Raw genomic sequence first — 18,188 nt, 5'->3', positions numbered from 1 at the left:
GATCACACCAGAGAAGAAAATTAATCTAAGATGTACAGATGTAAGAAGCGAGCTTGGAAAGCGCTCCCAGGCTTTAATTTGGTTTAGCAGGCAAGGTCTTTAGACGCGAAAATCCTGAGGGGGCAACATTATCGAAGTCTTTAGAGTTATAAAAATTTCAGTTCGAGTGATTAGAGATTCCACTTGTGGGGAAGAGCAAAACTGGCGACCATCCATATCAGGTAATCACCAAGAAATCAAATAGGGAATTGGGAAAAAATAGAAAGTAATTGGGGAAAATAGTGCAAGTGCAATTAGAGCTAAGATAGATAAACAAGCGAGGGAAAAGGGAATAGAGTGTTGTGCTGATCAGAGCAAGGAAGGGAGGAGGTTCCCATGGAGAATAAATAACAAACTGGACTGGATGGTTTACTATGGCTCAGAATGGGTGGTAGTAATGACAGCACAGCCATAACGCTCTCCAGTTGGCCTTAATGGGATAAAAGTCAGATTTCTGCCCCAGTGCCTGAGGAAATCCTGCCCCTGAGAGCACTGCCCAATCTGCTCTGGCAATCCCGGCAGCGCCAGACCTTAGTTGTGGGCATTGCTGGGACTGCAAGCAAGCCCCGTGATGGGAGAGCAAAGGTGACCGGTATAAGGCGTGTCCCAGGTTTTCATGGCAGGAAGGAATTGGGCACTCTTAAGGATAGAAGACAGGGGTGTTGTGTAACAGCACTTCAGGCATAGTCAAGACTCTTCAGGCTTCGTTCAGAACAAAACGGGTTTATTGATATAGAGAAATTATTGTACAGGGCTTTGCTGCCCCCGGCTGCTCTCAGACCTCATTGTGTCCTCAAGCCAGGTGACCATCTTCTGCTATGCTGTTTTAGGCAGACTCAACAAGCACTATAAAGGGACGGTGCATTTTGGTGGCCAGGCAGGAAGACACAAAGGGGCGCATACATCTTGGGGAGGCTGTACATGATGTGTATAGGGCAACTCCCCACCCCCCACCCCCACCCCCACTTCACCACGAATGATTAACCCCCTTCATTACCGCCTTTTAAACAGTTGTGCAAAAAAAAAGAGTTCTCACTATCGCTCACCTGCGCAGCATTTTGTGGCAGTGGAGGAGAATGGAGGGTATTAAGTGGGTAATAATTGGCCACTTAAGGACTCAGAAGACCTCAGGGTGAGCAGCCTAGTGGGTGCCTTAATCCAACAGTCCCTCACCCTCCTTTATTCAGACCACGCCAGGGGTGGATGAGAAGATATAACATATTTTATATGCCCCCTCCCAACAGAAAACATGCCTAGTAGGGGTAGAGGGCATAAATTCCCACCCTGTAACTGTGGCGTCAAATGTACAAATATCAGAAACCACATTTTTGCCGCATAACAATGCGCAGGTGGCCATAAAACAAACCAGGGGAATAAGGAGACAGAAATACACACAGAAAATGTTGGAAATGCTCTTGGCAATGAGAAAATAGTTCCTTCATTCCTTACCTTTTGACTCTGCTTTGAACCCTGCCAAGAAAATTTGAAGAAAAAAAGTCATAAAACTTTGCAACTAAACATTCTGAATGTGTGTGTTGCAATTCAGGCATTTTCAAAGAATTAATTTTGTATTCACAGCATAAAGACAATTTCTATTGGCTGACCAAAGTTGCTATGAGCTGAAACGTGTGCCCTTACACCTTTCAGACTGGGAACGTATGCCACAGGTCTTATAATTACTCATTTGTGAAGCTTTTTAATACCACATAAATTACATAGGATGTCCACCACAATCTCACATCTTCTTTGAAAAGCAGGAAATATCAGTCTCTGTGCCAATGTGCACAAGGTAAACCAATGGATTTATTTAAAAGTAAAACAATATGTAGAACCAGCGAGATACAACTAGATGCAACAGCTAATGCTGTGAACCCTCATCGCCATGATCGTCCCCTGACAATCAACCCCCATTCTCCCCCATGATCTGTCATCCACTCCCCTACAATTGCCAACACCTCCTTTACACTCTACCCACAGTGTCCCATCCTCAATCTCTCACCTCCACCATCACTAAATCTACCTGCTCCTAGGTTGCAGCTTGGCCTGCCTGACAAGCTGCCAGGCTCATCGCTCAGGCTGCCGATTGGGTGAGGATCCTGGGGAAGAATTGTTCACACTCGCCCTACAATTAATACTCCAGGGTATCCATGTACCAACCATAACGATTCCACAACAAAGGCATCAGATCTAAGCTCTGGAGTGCTGCCACATCCAGCCATGAATGGTGGTGGACAAATAACCAACTCACTGGAGGAGGAGGCTCCACAAATAGCCTGATCCTCAATGATGGAGGAGCCCAATACATATGTGCAAAAGACAAGGTTGAGGTATATGCAACAACCTTCAGCCAGGAGTGCCGTGTGGATGATCTATCTCGGTCTCCTCTGGAGGTCCCCAGCATCGCAGGTGTCAGTCTTCAGCCAATACGATTCACTCCACGTGATATCAAGAAACGGCTGAAGGCATTAGATACTGCAAAGGCTGACAATATTCTGGCGATTAGTATTGAAGACTTGTGCTCCAGAACTTGTCACACCCCTAGCCAAGCTGTTCCAGTACAGCTACAACACTGGCATCAGCCCGGCAATATGGTAAATTGCCCAGATGTGTCCCGTACACAAGAAACAGGACAAATCTAGGATGATGGATTAGACCAGACATCCTGCACACCTTCCGAAAGCACAACGCTTGAACAATTCATACCGAAAGGTGGTCCGTTTTCTTTTTAGCTGCAGCAAATCTCCAAGGATGAGCCTGGAAGGTGGGTAAGGAAGTGGCCAGAAGGTCCATATTCAACGAAGGCACCTTGGGTCTTCTGCTGGAAGAGTTGCAGCAGAGAACAGCAGGCATATTTCAGGCTGAGGGAATCCCTGCTCTGTGCAAGATTGTGCAATGAGCATGGGAGAAGGTGGTTTGCTCAGTGAATTTTCCCCCAGGCTCACATATTTGTATGAGTAGGCTAGATGAGGCGTGCCAGCTAAAGGCCTTGTCACGCCCAACTTGGTGACATGACGAGACCGTTGAATCTCATGAGAGGGAACATTCTTTCTGAACCCAACTTGTCTAATTCTATTAGAATTTTCTAAGTTTCTATGAGATCCCCTCCAGCTCCATTGGACCCACCATTATTTCATTTTTGTGTCGGTTTACCATCACTCTTGCCTATTGTCATTTAATCACTCCTGCTCTCCATCCCATTGCAAGGCTTTCCCATTCCTTGCTTTCTCTTCCTCTGCGTCCCTTTTTCTCTGACTGTTTGCTTGTTTAAAAGCTATTAAATCTTGAACTTCTTTCACTTCTGATGGAAGGTCACCTACCTGGAAGATTGGCCTTGATATTAACCCCCCCCCCGCGCACCCCCAATAACGGGCAGGACAAAATGGGGTAAAGGTTAACAATCTAAAACTGGGAGTGCAACCCCAACCCATTGCACACACGTCTGCTACCATTTTTATGACGGCAGATGACTAGTCATGCAACAGTCACACCTTGGGGGCTATGGGGCACTTTATTAATCAGGATCTTACGGGAACCTGATTTTAATTGAACAGTCACAGCTCAGGAAACCCAACAGTGAAATGGAAGTTGCCAGCTTAGAAAGGTAAGTGCCTTTTACAGTTCTTCTTGTGGATTAGGAGGTTCAGGATTAGTCCTCTCCTTCCTGTGGCCACCATTGGCAACCACCCCCAGATCCACCAAACCCAACCTCTCCCTCCCTAAATGTTCCTGGCTGTGGCTTCTTGCTGCTGGGTTTCCTTCCCGTCTCTCAATTTGAAAGGAAACGGAAGGAAAAATATATAATGAGTCCGAGTCCCTTGTCTTGCCAGTCTGTCCACGCACCCTACCCATAAATGTTTCTTTCTTTAAAAATACATTTTTTTCCAATTAAGGGGCAATTTAGCGTGGCCGATTCACCTGCCCTGCACATATTTTGGGTTGTGGGGGTAAAACCCACGCAGACAGGGGGAGAATGTGCAAACTCCACACGGACAGTGACCCGGGGCCGAGATCGAACCCGGGTCCTCAGCGCCGTGAGACAGCAGTGCTAACCATTGCACCGTCCCACCCTGCCCATAAATATCAGGACTTTTAACTCAAAGTTTCCCCATCTCCCCAACCCCGTAGATGCTGTCTGACCTGAACGCTTCCAGCACTTCCTGCCTTCGTTTCACTCTGATCTTGTGTTGGTTTATCACTTCCACCCTTTAAGGAGAGTTGGCTTCCACTGGACCTGCTGCCAATATCCAGGGAATGTAGCTGTTTGGCAGGCTCAGATTTGCCAACCTGAATAAAATCAACAAATGTTCAGTGAGTCACTTTATATGGACAGGAGTGAAAAATTAAATCGATAAAATTCAGCAGCTCAGTGACATGCTGCATATAATAAACTAACATCTTACATTATAGAATCCAATTGTGCCCTTGTAGCTGTGATTTATGTTGTTGCTCTCTCATTACTCGAGTTCCTTCTGATCATACATCAAGTGGGAATTGGGCCTGCAATTTATCCCCAGGCCTTGAATACTGCCATTCCTAAGCTAGCTGTGAGAAGGCATACATAGATGTCTAATCATAGAATTTGCAGTGCAGAAGAAGGCTATTCGGCCCATCGAGTCTGCACCAGCCCTTGGAAATACCACCCTGCTTAAGCCCATGCCTCCACCCTATCTCCGTGAACCCAGTAACCCAACCTAAATTTTTGGACACTAAGGGGCAATTTAGGATGGCCAATCCACCTAACCTACACACCTTTGGGCTGTGGGAGGAAACCGGAGCACCCGGTGGAAACCCACGCAGACACGGGGAGAACGTGCAGACTCCGCACAGGCAGTGACCCAAGGCCGGAATTGAAGCCGGGTCCCTGGTGCTGTGAGGCAGCAGCGCTAACCACTGTGCCACCGTGCCGAACACTGCTAATTTTAATTTGGATTTTGATATTCACTCTTGGGAGCAGAACATTTTTGATGTTACCATTCCCTAACTTCCAGTGTGAAACGAAATTGTGGTAAAGTGCTCATCCTTCGAGCTAAGCGCTTCTTCACAGAAAAACAATTAAGATCAGAAGTTCAGTGGAATCTCTGATGTGGGTGTTAATTGCATATCACTTGTGTTTAATTCTAAGTAGGTGAAGGGCATCATGTGGGTTACAAAGAGAGATACTGAGTGAAACTTCACCTTTCGGCAACTATTCTGTGCTACCATGTTTTAGTCTGGAAAGTCCTTTGGTGGTGAAAGCGGAGACGGGGGCCAATTTTTGCTCAGTGTTATATTCATTTACAGAATGAAGCATCAATCTCCTGACTCAGTCACACCCAGTGGGTTTGTGGTGTTATGATCCGGTTTGGGACCAGTAACTTTTTATTTAAAGTCGACAAAGTTTGAGATTCAAGACACTTGCCAAAAGACTTGATGCACTATCAATTACGACTAGACGAGAGTAGAGAGTAATCGAGGCTTTATTAAGCAGAGATGTGTGGCCTCCTGCAGCTGCTGCCAAAATGGCTGCAGCTCGGTGAGCACACACATTTATACTCCGCCTACTGGGTGGAGCCAGCAGGCAGGGATCTACCCCCGTACCTGTAGTACAGGAGCCTTACCGTATTACCTCTCGTATACGTATCATACAAACAGTGGTGACTACCACAAGAATCTTCTATATTCAATAATCTATGGGTTTCAAAGAAAACTAAATAAACTTTACAACACAAAGTCATAAAGATAAAGCAATTTATAATATCTACTTTATACTCTGGCATACACGGTTAATACAGGGTATATGTGAATTAACACGCAAACAGTGGTTGGACACATCATACTGCACGATAAATGTCAGATGCGACCAAGACAGGTTTCTCAACAACCCATGCAGATATAAGTAAACACTGCGAGACGACTAATTTGGTGAAAACTCTGTCTCTCTCACAAGGGATTCCAATCTTCACCTTCAAAGATCTCACCTTGATAGTCTCTCCAAAGGTTGCCCCAGCTCTGACTGCCCCATTAACTCTTCACCTCACAGGGGTTCAATCTTGTCTCCTGAGATTCTGTTCCCCTGGATTCCCGAGTCGGCACTCCAGCGTCAACTCACAAGCCCAACATCAGCTTTTCGCTCAGGCTGAGCAGGACGCTACTGATTCAAAGGGTTCCTTTGCCCCAGTAGCCCACAGCGCAGCGCCACAAACGTTCTGCTGGCTTTCTCGATCACCAGTGTTTCTTCTGATCTCTCTTTGGTCACAACTTAAAGTCTGCCAACAGCAGCTCCTTTTCTGCTTGGGACCTCTTTCTCTGCTCCTCTCTCTTAACTGGGACCTCTTCCGGTACCCTCTTCCTCTCCAGAACTTGGAACTCTTCTCCTGGGATCTCTCCCTGGCCCCTCTCCCTTTCCCATGTCTGGAACTCTTCTCCTGGGACCTCTCACTGTCTTGACAATTTCAATGCTTTCTTGGCTGACCTCTCAACTATTCTGATTATTCTGAGTTTAACATCCCACCTATTTCAAAACAACTCCTTTTTGTAGCTAGTTTTACCTTCATCATAGAGACGTTCTTATATGTGCTTTCATGTTGTGTCAGCTCTTGATCCTTCGTGCTTTTCTCCTCTAAGTCTGGCAGGCTGCTTTCAAGAGCGAGTCTACGTCGGAAGTCAGAAAATTCTGGCCACATTTTGAACAGAGTATCAAAAACGGCCAACTGCGGAGGGAAACGTTATTACTTTTGCAAATTAAAATATGCCTGAGAAATCCAGATCATCAAATCAACCAATTGAGAATATCTGCAGCTAGACATCTCAATGGACAATGCCAACCTTCTTGGATTCTTTGAGGAAGTCATAGAAAGGATAGACATGGGTAGCAGTAGACATAATGAATCTGATTTGCAAAAATCCTTCCATAAGGTGCTGCAGAGTAGATGCATGACTAAGATGAGGACAAGGGAAGTCAGAGAACAAGAATGAATAGCAAGCTGGCTACAAATCAAAAGGCAATAGAGCTTCAAGGTCATTTCTCAGACAGACTAAAGCTGGGGAATTAGAGTCCTTCAAGGGGCCACATTTGCTCCTAATGTCCATAACTTGGACTTTCAAAAATATGATTTCAACATTTGCCGGTGGTGGTGTAGTGGTATTGTCACTGGACTCCGAAGGCATAGACCGAGAACAACGCCCTGGGGACCCGGTTCGAATCCCACCACAGTAGATGGTGAATTTCTCTTTTTTAAATTTAGAGTACCCAATTCATTTTTTCCAATTAAGGGGCAATTTAGGGTGGCCAATCCACATCTTTGGGTTGTGGGGGCAAAATCCCACGCAAACACGGGGAGAATGTGCAAACTCCACATGGACAGTGACCCAGAGCCGGGATCGAACCTGGGACCTCGGCGCCATGAAGCAGCAGTGCTAACCACTGCACCACAATGCTGTCCTTGACGATGGTGAATTTCAATTCAATAAAAATCTTGAATTAAAAGTCTAACAATGACCATGAAACCATTGTCGATTGTTACAAAAGCCTACCTGGCTCACCAATGTCCTTGGTGGGGGGGGGGGGGGGATCATAGAATTTACAGTGCAGAAGGAGGCCATTCGGCCCATCGAGTCTGCACCGGCTCTTTGAAAGAGCACCCTACCCAAGCCCACACCTCCACCCTATCCCCATAACCCAGTAACCCGACCCAACAGTAAGGGCAATTTTGGACACTAATGGCAATTTATCATGACCAATCCACCTAACCTGCACATCTTTGGACTGTGAGAGGAAACCGGAGCACCCGGAGGAAACCCACGCACTCACGGGGAGGATGTGCAGACTCCGCACAGACAGTGACCCAAGCTGGAATCGAATCTGGGACCCTGGAGCTGTGAAGCAATTGTGCTAACCACCGTGCTGCCATCCTCACCTGGTCTGGCCCACATGTGACTCCAAACCCACGGCAATGTGGTTGACTCTGATATGGCCTAGCAAGCCACTCCACTCAAGGGAAATTCGGCATGGACAATAAATGCTGACCCAGCCAGCAATGCTCACATCCCATGAATGAATAAAAAAGGCAACACTACAATAGGTGGGACAGTTAATACAGAAGAATATTGTGACAACTGTGCTACAATATTAATTATTTTTCAGAATATTTATATTGTTGACAAATTAACTTCCATGCAGATATGTGTGAGGTGATATGATTCGGTATGAAGAATGAGGCCGCGTGCTCCTTTTGAAGAGTATAAGTGTCTAAATAGGCTACAGGAGTAGAGGGATTTAAGGGCGTAGAGATACATAAATCACTAAAAGGAGCAACACCGGTTACTAAAGCCATGAAAAAGCAATCAATGCACAGAAGTTCATTTGTGTTGGATTAGAATCGAAAAGCACAGGGGGCATTACACCCCCTCCCCAAAGGATCAGGGGCGAACCCTACTGATGTCGGCCCACCCTCCCAACTGACCCGCCCCCCCTCCCCCGTGCCTCCTTGGATTCCCACAACAGCCATTCCACTGGCTCCACATTTGTAAATAGGTGTACTGAACGTCTCCTGCGTGACCACTCGCTGAGGAGGCGGTTAGAATCATGGGTGGCCTTTCGATAGGGGGTCCTTCCCGTTAATGGAATGGAGACTGGGCGTGATTGGTGATTATTGGTTTCTCGCCACGCCGCGGCAGGATCCGGATCTCGCCAACAGGAGCAGGCCGGTTCGATCAGAAAACACGGCGCCCAGCATGGCTTCCGATTTCAGCCTCACCCGCGGTCTAAGCGGCCCACTCATTTTCGCACCCGGCAAGACGAGGCCGGTAAATCGTGCCCATTAACATTTACGGCGATACCATAACTAGATTCCAAAGATAAAAGATCATCATTAATAAACCCCATAAGAAATGTAAGCGAACCTTCTCTACACAGAGAATGGTTAGAATGTGGTACTTCCCACAAGGAGTAGCTAAAGTGACTTTCATAGGTGCACGTAAGGGGAAGCTGGATAAACACATAGGTGAGAAACGGATAGAAGAATATGTTGAGGAAGTGGGGTAGGAGGTTCATGTGGAGCATAAATACTGGTATACACCTATTAAACGAAAAAGCCACCGGAGAATCGGGACAACCGTGCCACGCCACCCTGGCGGCGGCGCGCGATGCTCCGAGGTGCGGAGAATCGGGACAACCGTGCCACGCCACCCTGGCGGCGGCGCGCGATGCTCCGAGGTGCGGAGAATCGGCGGCATTTGCACCGGCGCGTTTGGCGCGGCCCCGGTCGCTGTACGAGGCCGGGTCGACGATTCTCTGGCCCGGATGGGCCGAGCGGCCGCGTGGAAAAAGCAGAGCCCCGCCGGTGCCGTCCACACCTGGTCGCTGCCGGCGGGAACTCTGCGTGAAGGGTCGGGGGGCGGCCTGTGGGGGGGGGGCTCTGTCCCCTGTGGGGGGGGGGGTGCCTCCGATGGGGTCTGGCCCGCGATCAGGGCCCACCAATCCGCGGGCCGGCCTCTCCGCCCCCCCCCCCGGGCCTACTTTGTTGCGCGTCCGTCCCCAGAACCCCCGCGCCATGTTGTGTCGGGGCCGGCGCATTCCGTAAAGCCACCACGCATGCTAGTGCTAGAATCGCTAGTGCCCGCGCCCGCGACGGCGTTCACGACGGCGCGGACACTCTGTCCTGCGATCGGAGAATCGCGCCCCCTGTGAGTGTGCTCTAAGCACATTGTAAGGCTATGTAGATTGTATCCTATTTTCTCATGTGATTCACCTACATTGAAGACGTAAAGTAATTTCCCATCGGGAACTGAATAGCATCAGTGCCCAAACACTCGTGATTGTTTTTTTAGAAGCTGGGCATGCTGAAGTTCTGGCCTCCGTGAGCTGGGGGATGGAACAAAAATTATACAACCAACCTAAATACTAAATGGACTTCCCCTCACAAGCTTCCATGGGTAATAATTGATGCCGCTTAGCCACCTTAATGAGCTCCTCCACACTCTTTTCTTTGTATACCTGTGCTTCTCTGAAGATATATGGACCCTGCTCTTCTCGATGGTTAATAATTGTATGTGCATATTCTGGTGGGATGTCAATCTGCACAGTTGGTGGGATGTTGGAATTGATAAAACAATTGATGATAACACTGATCTTATTTTGAATGGTTTCCTCACTTGCATGGGAATGGCACAAGTCCTGAAGAAAAAAGCACAGGAAAGTGGTCTGTCTATTCTCTTCTGAACCAAACAGATACAGATAACAAAAACAGGAATGTACATACACACACATAAACTCATGGGGCTACATTTTCCAGGATGCTATTGTCCTTGCCCGTACCAGATAAAAGGTCAGTGGGGGAGCCCAACTGCGATCCTGACGGCTGTTCCATAGCAGTTTAACGCCGGGAGAAGCATTAATTACCCGAAGACGAGACCTTTGCGGGAGGAAGTCCTGCCTTAAAGAGCTGTCAGCCAATCTGAGGGCCGAGAGCTCGGCAGTCACAGCAGCAGCGGTGGTCACTGCCGGAACCTCAGCCAGTTCCACAACACCCAGGAGCCCAGGCGAATCCATGCACAGGGTGGGGGCAGGGGCTGAGGTCAAGCGAAGGAGGTTTGTCCCTCCCACCTCATGTCCAACTAAAACTGCCTGGCTTCCCACTTGGCATGGGCCTCAATCCCTGTGGGTAAAACACTGACTGCAGTGGGTGAGGCCATTAAGGGGCCACTAATTGGCCATTTAAGGACTTCAGTAGGCCCAAGGGCTGGTGCGCTGCCTGACATGCCCCAACCCTGGAAAATTTCAAACAGATCGGAGATGGTAAGGTAGATGGCAAGATGGCCACCCATTGGAATTAAGTGACCCCCTCCCCACCCCCACCACCAACCTTCAAACCTGCCTACGGGGAGCATAACATTTCTGTCCATTCACACAAACACAAATCATTTCATCAACGGCATTCTTTGTTTAGATAACGTGATATACCTTAAACATTTGAGTCATTTGAAAGTAGCTTTGAATCATTACTTACATTTTTTGATTAGACTCAATTATCCTGTACTTTATTTACCTTGTATTTTTGAACCTCAAGCCAAAAGAGCACATTATTCTCCATCAGTTGTCCCTTCGATGTCACATACTTCCGAAATAGGAGAGCTGTTACTGGATTTAGCAAAGCTTTACGGAATGCAATGATTTCTTTTGATGAGGCAGTCCATTTATTATCCATATGCTGTTGGAAACAAAAGTGCTCGCAATTACTTACATCATCTGCATTTCCACAAGCCATTAGAAGAGAATAAGAAGTATTGCGAAAATTGTGCTGCTCGTGTTTCCAACTTCTGCAGCTTTCTCGTGATCTTTATTAATGTCGCAAGTAGGCTTACATTAACACTGCAATGAAGTTACTGTGAAAATCCCCTCGTCACCACATTCCGGCGCCTGTTCGGGTACACTGAGGGAGAATTTAGAATGTCCAATTCACCTAACAGCATGTCTTTCGGGACTTGTGGGAGGAAATGAAATCACAGCCTGGAGATTTTCAATTTTCGTAACTCCACAAAATGAACAAGAGAAGGGGCCGGTTTTCTCCGTCCTGCCTCTCCACATTTCTGGTTCGGCACGCCGTCGGGATTCTCCGTTTCGCCAGCTGGTCAATGGGGTTTCCCATTGTGGGGCAGCCTCGCGTGTCGGGAATCCCTCGGGCTGCCGGCAGAACGGAGCATCCCGCCGGCAAGAGAATCAAGCCCAAGAGCTCTGAAGTTTTGGAAATTTAATGCCATCTCTTTTCTTTCTAAATTGGAATGACAATTCATAGTGTGAAACATAGTGGGAAATGTTAACAACGCCTCCCCTCCACTCCCCCAAATGGGTGAGGTGCGATGTCGAAATGTAAAAGAAAACTCAAACCTCAACCCAATCTGCATCAAACTTGCTCACTTCCCATGGAGGTGGGATGGGGTGGCCGGGCAAGCAACCTGTTCCCAGGAGGCAGATCGCTCATTTCATAGAATCATAGAATAATACCACAGAGGCCATTAGGTTCAGAGAGTCTGCTCCAGCCCCTTCGAAGAAAATTTAGTGAGGTGTGCATGCCTCAGATTTTATCTTTCTCCAGCTTTTTATGCTGGCTCAAAGGGTTTCCCAGGCCTTTGCCAGCTAAAGGGAGGTAAGGACTGCAGCATTGAAGAGGTAAGTGCTTTTCCAGCATTGTTGTGGTCGAGGAGGAGCAGGAGTGCTTCCCCGAGCCCTTCCCTCTGGTCACTGCCCTCAAACTGTTAACCTCCCCAAAGATTGAGCCCCTCCCCGCCCACTTCACGATCCAATACCCTTTCGATGTCCTCCACGCCCCACAATTGCCTCTTAGCCCTCCAATCACTTTCCTTTCATGATCTTCTGTCCCGGAGCACCCCGGCATTCAACCCACCCCCATTAATGCCACCCCCAATTACCAACCATTCCCAGCATCACCCCATGAGTCATCCCACGATCCCTGATTGCCTCCCCTCCCTCCTCTCTGATCTGCAGCTGTGTGGCCTGGCGTTGCAGGCCTACCCTACCCCTCACTCACATCTCCCCACTCACCTCCAATTGGGCTGACTGCGGCTGGGGGACAGATTTCAAAATGGTCAATCAGCTCCTTCTGTTGAACTTGACACAAACTAGGGAAACCTATTCTTCCAGGTTTCCCTAACTGCAAACTACCTGTGGTAGTCACCACTTGTATTGTATATACTGCATACAAGGGTATTACGGTAAGGCCCCGGTACTGCAGGTACGGGGGTAGATCCCTGCCTGCTAGCTCCGCCCAGTAGGCGGAGTATAAATGTGTGTGCTCTCCGAGCTGCAGCCATTTCGGCAGCAGCTGCGGGAGGCTCCACATCTCTTTTTTTAAAATATATACATATTTATTAAAGTTTTTTTAACAAAACAAAACAATTTCCCCCCCTTACAAACAATAAAACACCCCCTTCCCCCGTAACAAAATAATGCAAAATCGCCCTGAGCAAGATATACACATGGTAAGATGATATATTTACAGAGCTTTATACACTGGCTCTCGCCCGTTCGTGCCAGTTTCCCCCACCCTCCATGTTATCCCCCACTCGTCCGTCCCCTCAAAAAATCTCTCGTCCCCCCCCCCCACCCCCAAAGGGTTGCTGCTGCTGACCGACCTTCCTCTAACGCTCCGCGAGGTATTCTAGGAACGGTTGCCACCGCCTGTAGAACCCCTGCGCAGACCCTCTCAAGGCGAACTTAATCCTCTCCAACTTTATGAACCCAGCCATGTCGTTTGTCCAGGCATCCACGCTAGGGGGCTTCGCCTCCTTCCACATTAGCAAGATCCTTCGCCGGGCTACTGGGGACGCAAAGGCCAGAATGCCGGCCTCTTTCGCCTCCTGCACCTACCGGGAGGTTTGTCCACTACTCCAAATATTGCTAGCCCCCAGCTTGGCTTGACCCGGACTTTCACCACCTGAGATATTGCTCCCACCACTCCTCTCCAGAACCCCTCCAGTGCCGGGCATGACCAAAACCTATGGACATGGTTCGCCGGACTCCCTGAACACCTTCCACATCTGTCCTCTACCCCCAAAGAACCTACTCAACCTCGCCCCCGTCAAATGCGCTCTGTGGACCACCTTAAATTGTATCAGGCTGAGCCTGGCACATGAGGAGGAGGAATTGACCCTACCCAGGGCATCAGCCCACAAACCTTCCTCGATCTCCTCCCCCAACTCCTCCTCCCATTTACCCTTCAACTCTTCTGCTAGCGCTTCCCCCTCTTCTTTCATCTCTTGGTGTATTGCCGAAACATTGCCCTCCCCGACCCATACACCCGAGATCACCCTGTCTTGAATTTCCTGTGTCGGGAGCAGCGGGAATTCCCTGACCTGTCGCCTCACAAAAGCCCTCACCTGCATATATCCGAATGCATTTCCCGGGGGTAGCTCAAACTTCTCCTCCAGTGCCCCTAGGCTCGCAAATGTCCCGTCGATGAACAGGTCCCCCATTCTTCTAATCCCCGCCCGGTGCCAGCCCTGGAACCCCCCGTCCATCTTCCCCGGGACAAACCGGTGGTTACCCCTGATTGGGGACCACACCAAGGCTCCCACTGCACCCCTATGCTGTCTCCACTGGCCCCAGATCCTTAACGTTGCAGCCACCACCTGGCTCGTGGTGTACTTTGATGGCGAGAGCGGCAACGGCGCCGTCACCAGCGCCCCCAAGCTCATTCCTTTGCAGGACGCCATCTCCATCCTCTTCCATGCTGCCCCCTCCCCCTCCATAACCCACTTACGGATCATCGCCACATTTGCTGCCCAGTAGTAGCTCCCTAGGTTTGGCAGCGCCAGCCCTCCTCGGTCCCTACTGCGCTCCAAGTACCCTCTCCTTACCCTCGGGGTTTTATTCGCCCACACAAACCCCATAATACTCCTACCTACTCTCTTGAAAAAGCCTTTGGTGATCACGATGGGGAGGCACTGGAACACAAACAAAAACCTCAGAAGGACCACCATTTTTACCGACTGCACTCTACCCGCCAACGAGAGAGGCAACATGTCCCATCTTTTGAAGTCCACCTCCATTTGGTCCACCAACCTCGTCAGATTCTGTTTGTGTAGGGCCCCCCAGCTCCTGGCTATCTGGATCCCTAGATACCGAAAACTCCCCTCCGCCCTCCTCAACGGTAGGTCCCCTATCCCTCTTGCTTGGTCCCCTGCCTGTAGTACAAAAAGCTCACTCTTCCCTACATTGAGCTTAAAGCCCGAGAACTCCCCAAACTCCCTCAAAGTCTGCATGACTTCCACCATCCCCTCCATCGGGTCCGCCACGTACAGCAGCAGGTCGTCCGAGTATAGCGACACCCGATGCTCTTCCCCCCCGCGGACCACCCCCCTCCATTTATTAGACTCCCTCAGTGATATGGCCAAGGGTTCGATCGCCAATGCAAACAACAGGGGGGACCAAAGGGCACCCCTGCCTCGTTCCTCGGTACAGCCGAAAGTACTCCGACCTCCGCCGGTTCGTCACCACACTTGCCACCGGGGCGCTGTAAAGGAGCTTAACCCAACTAATAAACCCTCCCCCGAACCCAAACCTACGCAACACCTCCCAGAGGTACTCCCACTCAACTCGGTCAAAGGCCTTTTCCGCGTCCATGGCTGCCACTATCTCCGCCTCTCCCTCCTCCGATGGCATCATTATCACGTTTAAGAGCCGTCGCACATTTGTATTTAATTGCCTGCCCTTTACAAATCCCGTCTGGTCCTCATGTATCACCCCCGGAGGCTCCACATCTCTGCGTAATAATGCCTCGATTACTCTCTACTCTCATCTCGTCGTAATTGATAGTGCATCAATTTATTAAGCAGAGATTTTACAGCGATGGATCTCCGCATCAAGCCGGACCGCCTGCAGCTGCACCCTCAAGCAGACAGCTCCACGTCGGCCTTCGCACATTGGCGAGCTTGCTTTGAAACATACATCGGATCTGCGACAAACCCACCCTCAGAGGCACAGAAGCTCCAGATCCTTCACAGGCGGCTGAGCTCCGATATCTTTCCCCTCATCCAGGACGCGCCGACCTACTCTGAGGCCATGGCGCTACTGAAGGAGAACTACGCTCAGCAGACCAACAAAATCTACGCCAGACTCCTCCTGTCCACGCGGCATCAACTCCCCGGTGAGTCTGTGGAAGATTTCTTGCGTGCCCCGTTCGCCCTGGTGAGAGACTGCGATTGCCAGGCCCTTTCGGCCGCTGAACATCTGACCTGCTACTTAGAGATGCGTTTGTTACAGGCATAGGGTCGGCCTACATCCGCTTGCGCCTCTTCGAAGGGGCTACCCTCGACCTCGCGGCGACCAAGAAACTAGCGCTCTCGCTCACAGTTGCCTCACACCATATACAGGCGTATGCCCCCAACCGCACGGCCCACCCCTCCTGGGCATCGTGGACCCCGCCAGCGAACACCCCACTGTGGACCGCATCAGCGACCTCCCCAGGCCTGCGCTGCGCAGCAGCCAACCAACCCCGGGGGACCCAAGTGCTACTTCTGCAGACAGACAAAACACCAGCGACAACGCCGCCTGGCACGGAGTGCGCTCTGCAAGGCCTGCGGGAAGAAAGGACATTTCGCTGCTGTGTGCCAGGTACACTCAGTCGCTGCTATTATTCCGGCACCCCCCATGTTCGACCCACGGGCGCCGCCATCTTCCTTGCCTCAGACCACATGTGGCCCGTGGGCGTCGCCATCTTGCTTGCCTCACAACACGGGCGGCCCATGGGCGCCACCATCTACCCCGCCTCAGGACCCCTGTTCATCGGGCACCTCATCAGGCCGCTCATCGCCTGCAACCGCCGCCGACCAGCCACGTCTGGCCTCCATCACGAACGACTAGTCCCGACCGCACAACCTCGCGACCGTGTCGACGACAGTGAAGGTCGACGGGCACAAGATATTTCTGGACTCCGGGAGCACTGCGAGCTTCATCCACCTGATACGGAAAGGCGCTGCTCCCTCACGGTACACCCCATCAACCAGAGAATCTCCCTGGCCTCCGGATCCCACTCCGTGGCGATCTGGGGGTACTGCATCGCCACCATCATCATCCAGGGCGTAGAGTTCAGCAGCTTCCGGCTCTACGTCCTCCCCAACCTCTGCGCTGCCTTGCTACTCGGCCTGGACTTCCAGTGCAACCTCCAGCCCCTACCACCCCTTACTGTATGTGGCCTCATGACCCTTAAGGTCGACCCACCTTCCCTGTTTGCGAACCTCACCCCGGATTGCAAACCCGTCGCCACCAGGAGCAGACGGTACAATGCCCAGGACAGGACCTTCATCAGGTCTGAGGTCCAGCGGCTGCTGCGGGAAGGTATTATCAACGCCAGCAACAGCGCTGGAGAGCCCAAGTGGTAGTGGTGAAAACTGGGGAGAAAAACAGGATGGTCGTTGACTACAGTCAGACCATCAATCGGTACACGCAGCTCGACGCGTACCCCCTCCCACACATTTCTGATATGGTCAATCAGATTGCACAGTACCGGGTCTTCTTGACAGTGGACCTGAAATCTGCCTACCACCAGCTTCCCATTCGCAAGGTGGACCGCCAGTACACCGCGTTTGAAGCGGACGGCCGCCTTTACCACTTCCTTACGGTTCCCTTCGGCGTCACTAACGGGGTCTCGGTCTTCCAACGTGAGATGGACCGAATGGTTGACTGGTACGGACTGCGGGCCACTTTCCCGTACCTGGATAACGTCACTATCTGCGGCCACGACCAGCAGGACCACAACGCTAACCTTTCCAAATTCCTCCACACCGCCAAACTCCTCAACCTAACCTACAACAAAGAGAAGTGCGTGTTCAGCACGAACCGATTAGCCATCCTCGGCTATGTGGTTCAGAACGGAGTTCTAGGGTCCGACCCCGATCGCATGCGCCCCCTCATGGAACTCTCCCTTCCCCACTGCCCCAAGGTCCTCAAACGATGCCTGGGGTTCTTCTTGTACTACACTTTGGAAATTCACTTTGGAAGGAATAACAGGAATGTGGAATATTTGGCTAATGGTAAAGTTCTTGGAAGTGTGGATGAGCAGAGGGATCTAGGTGTCCATGTACATAGATCCCTGAAAGTTGCCACCCAGGTTGATAGGGTTGTGAAGAAGGCCTATGGAGTGTTGGCCTTTATTGGCAGAGGGATTCAGTTCCGGAGTCATGAGGTCATGTTGCAGCTGTACAAAACTCTGGTACGGCCGCATTTGGAGTATTGCGTACAGTTCTGGTCACCGCATTATAGGAAGGACGTGGAGGCTTTGGAGCGGGTGCAGAGGAGATTTACCAGGATGTTGCCTGGTATGGAGGGAAAATCTTATGAGGAAAGGCTGATAGACTTGAGGTTGTTTTCGATGGAGAGAAGAAGGTTAAGAGAAGACTTAATAGAGGCATACAAAATGATCAGGGGGTTAGATAGGGTGGACAGTGAGAGCCTTCTCCCGCGGATGGAAATGGCTGGCACGAGGAGACATAGCTTTAAACTAAGGGGTAATAGATATAGGACAGAGGTCAGAGGTAGGTTCTTTACGCAAAGAGTGGTGAGGCTGTGGAATGCCCTACCTGCAACAGTAGTGAACTCGCCACCATTGAGGGCATTTAAAAGTTTATTGGATAAGCATATGGATGATAATGGCATA

At 50.2% G+C, this 18,188-nt stretch overlaps 1 protein-coding gene across 4 annotated transcripts in view; it reads right to left on the bottom strand.

Annotated features, from left to right (window-relative positions):
* The window catches only part of LOC140385213 (regulator of G-protein signaling 22-like), a 198,201-nt gene that overhangs the window by 23,642 nt on the left and 156,371 nt on the right, over positions 1-18,188 (bottom strand). For all 4 annotated transcript variants that reach the window (XM_072467116.1, XM_072467118.1, XM_072467117.1 and 1 more), the window contains exons 21-25: positions 11,064-11,225; positions 10,013-10,192; positions 6,567-6,728; positions 4,177-4,323; positions 1,489-1,509 (exon numbers count right to left, since the gene is read on the bottom strand). In XM_072467116.1, the coding sequence (XP_072323217.1) occupies positions 1,489-1,509; positions 4,177-4,323; positions 6,567-6,728; positions 10,013-10,192; positions 11,064-11,225 (672 nt within the window). The remainder of the gene's footprint in view (positions 1-1,488; positions 1,510-4,176; positions 4,324-6,566; positions 6,729-10,012; positions 10,193-11,063; positions 11,226-18,188) is intronic.

Source organism: Scyliorhinus torazame, chromosome 11 (genome assembly GCF_047496885.1).
Source record: "Scyliorhinus torazame isolate Kashiwa2021f chromosome 11, sScyTor2.1, whole genome shotgun sequence".
Lineage (NCBI taxonomy): Eukaryota > Metazoa > Chordata > Chondrichthyes > Carcharhiniformes > Scyliorhinidae > Scyliorhinus > Scyliorhinus torazame.
This window is presented reverse-complemented; position numbering and strand designations above follow the sequence as displayed.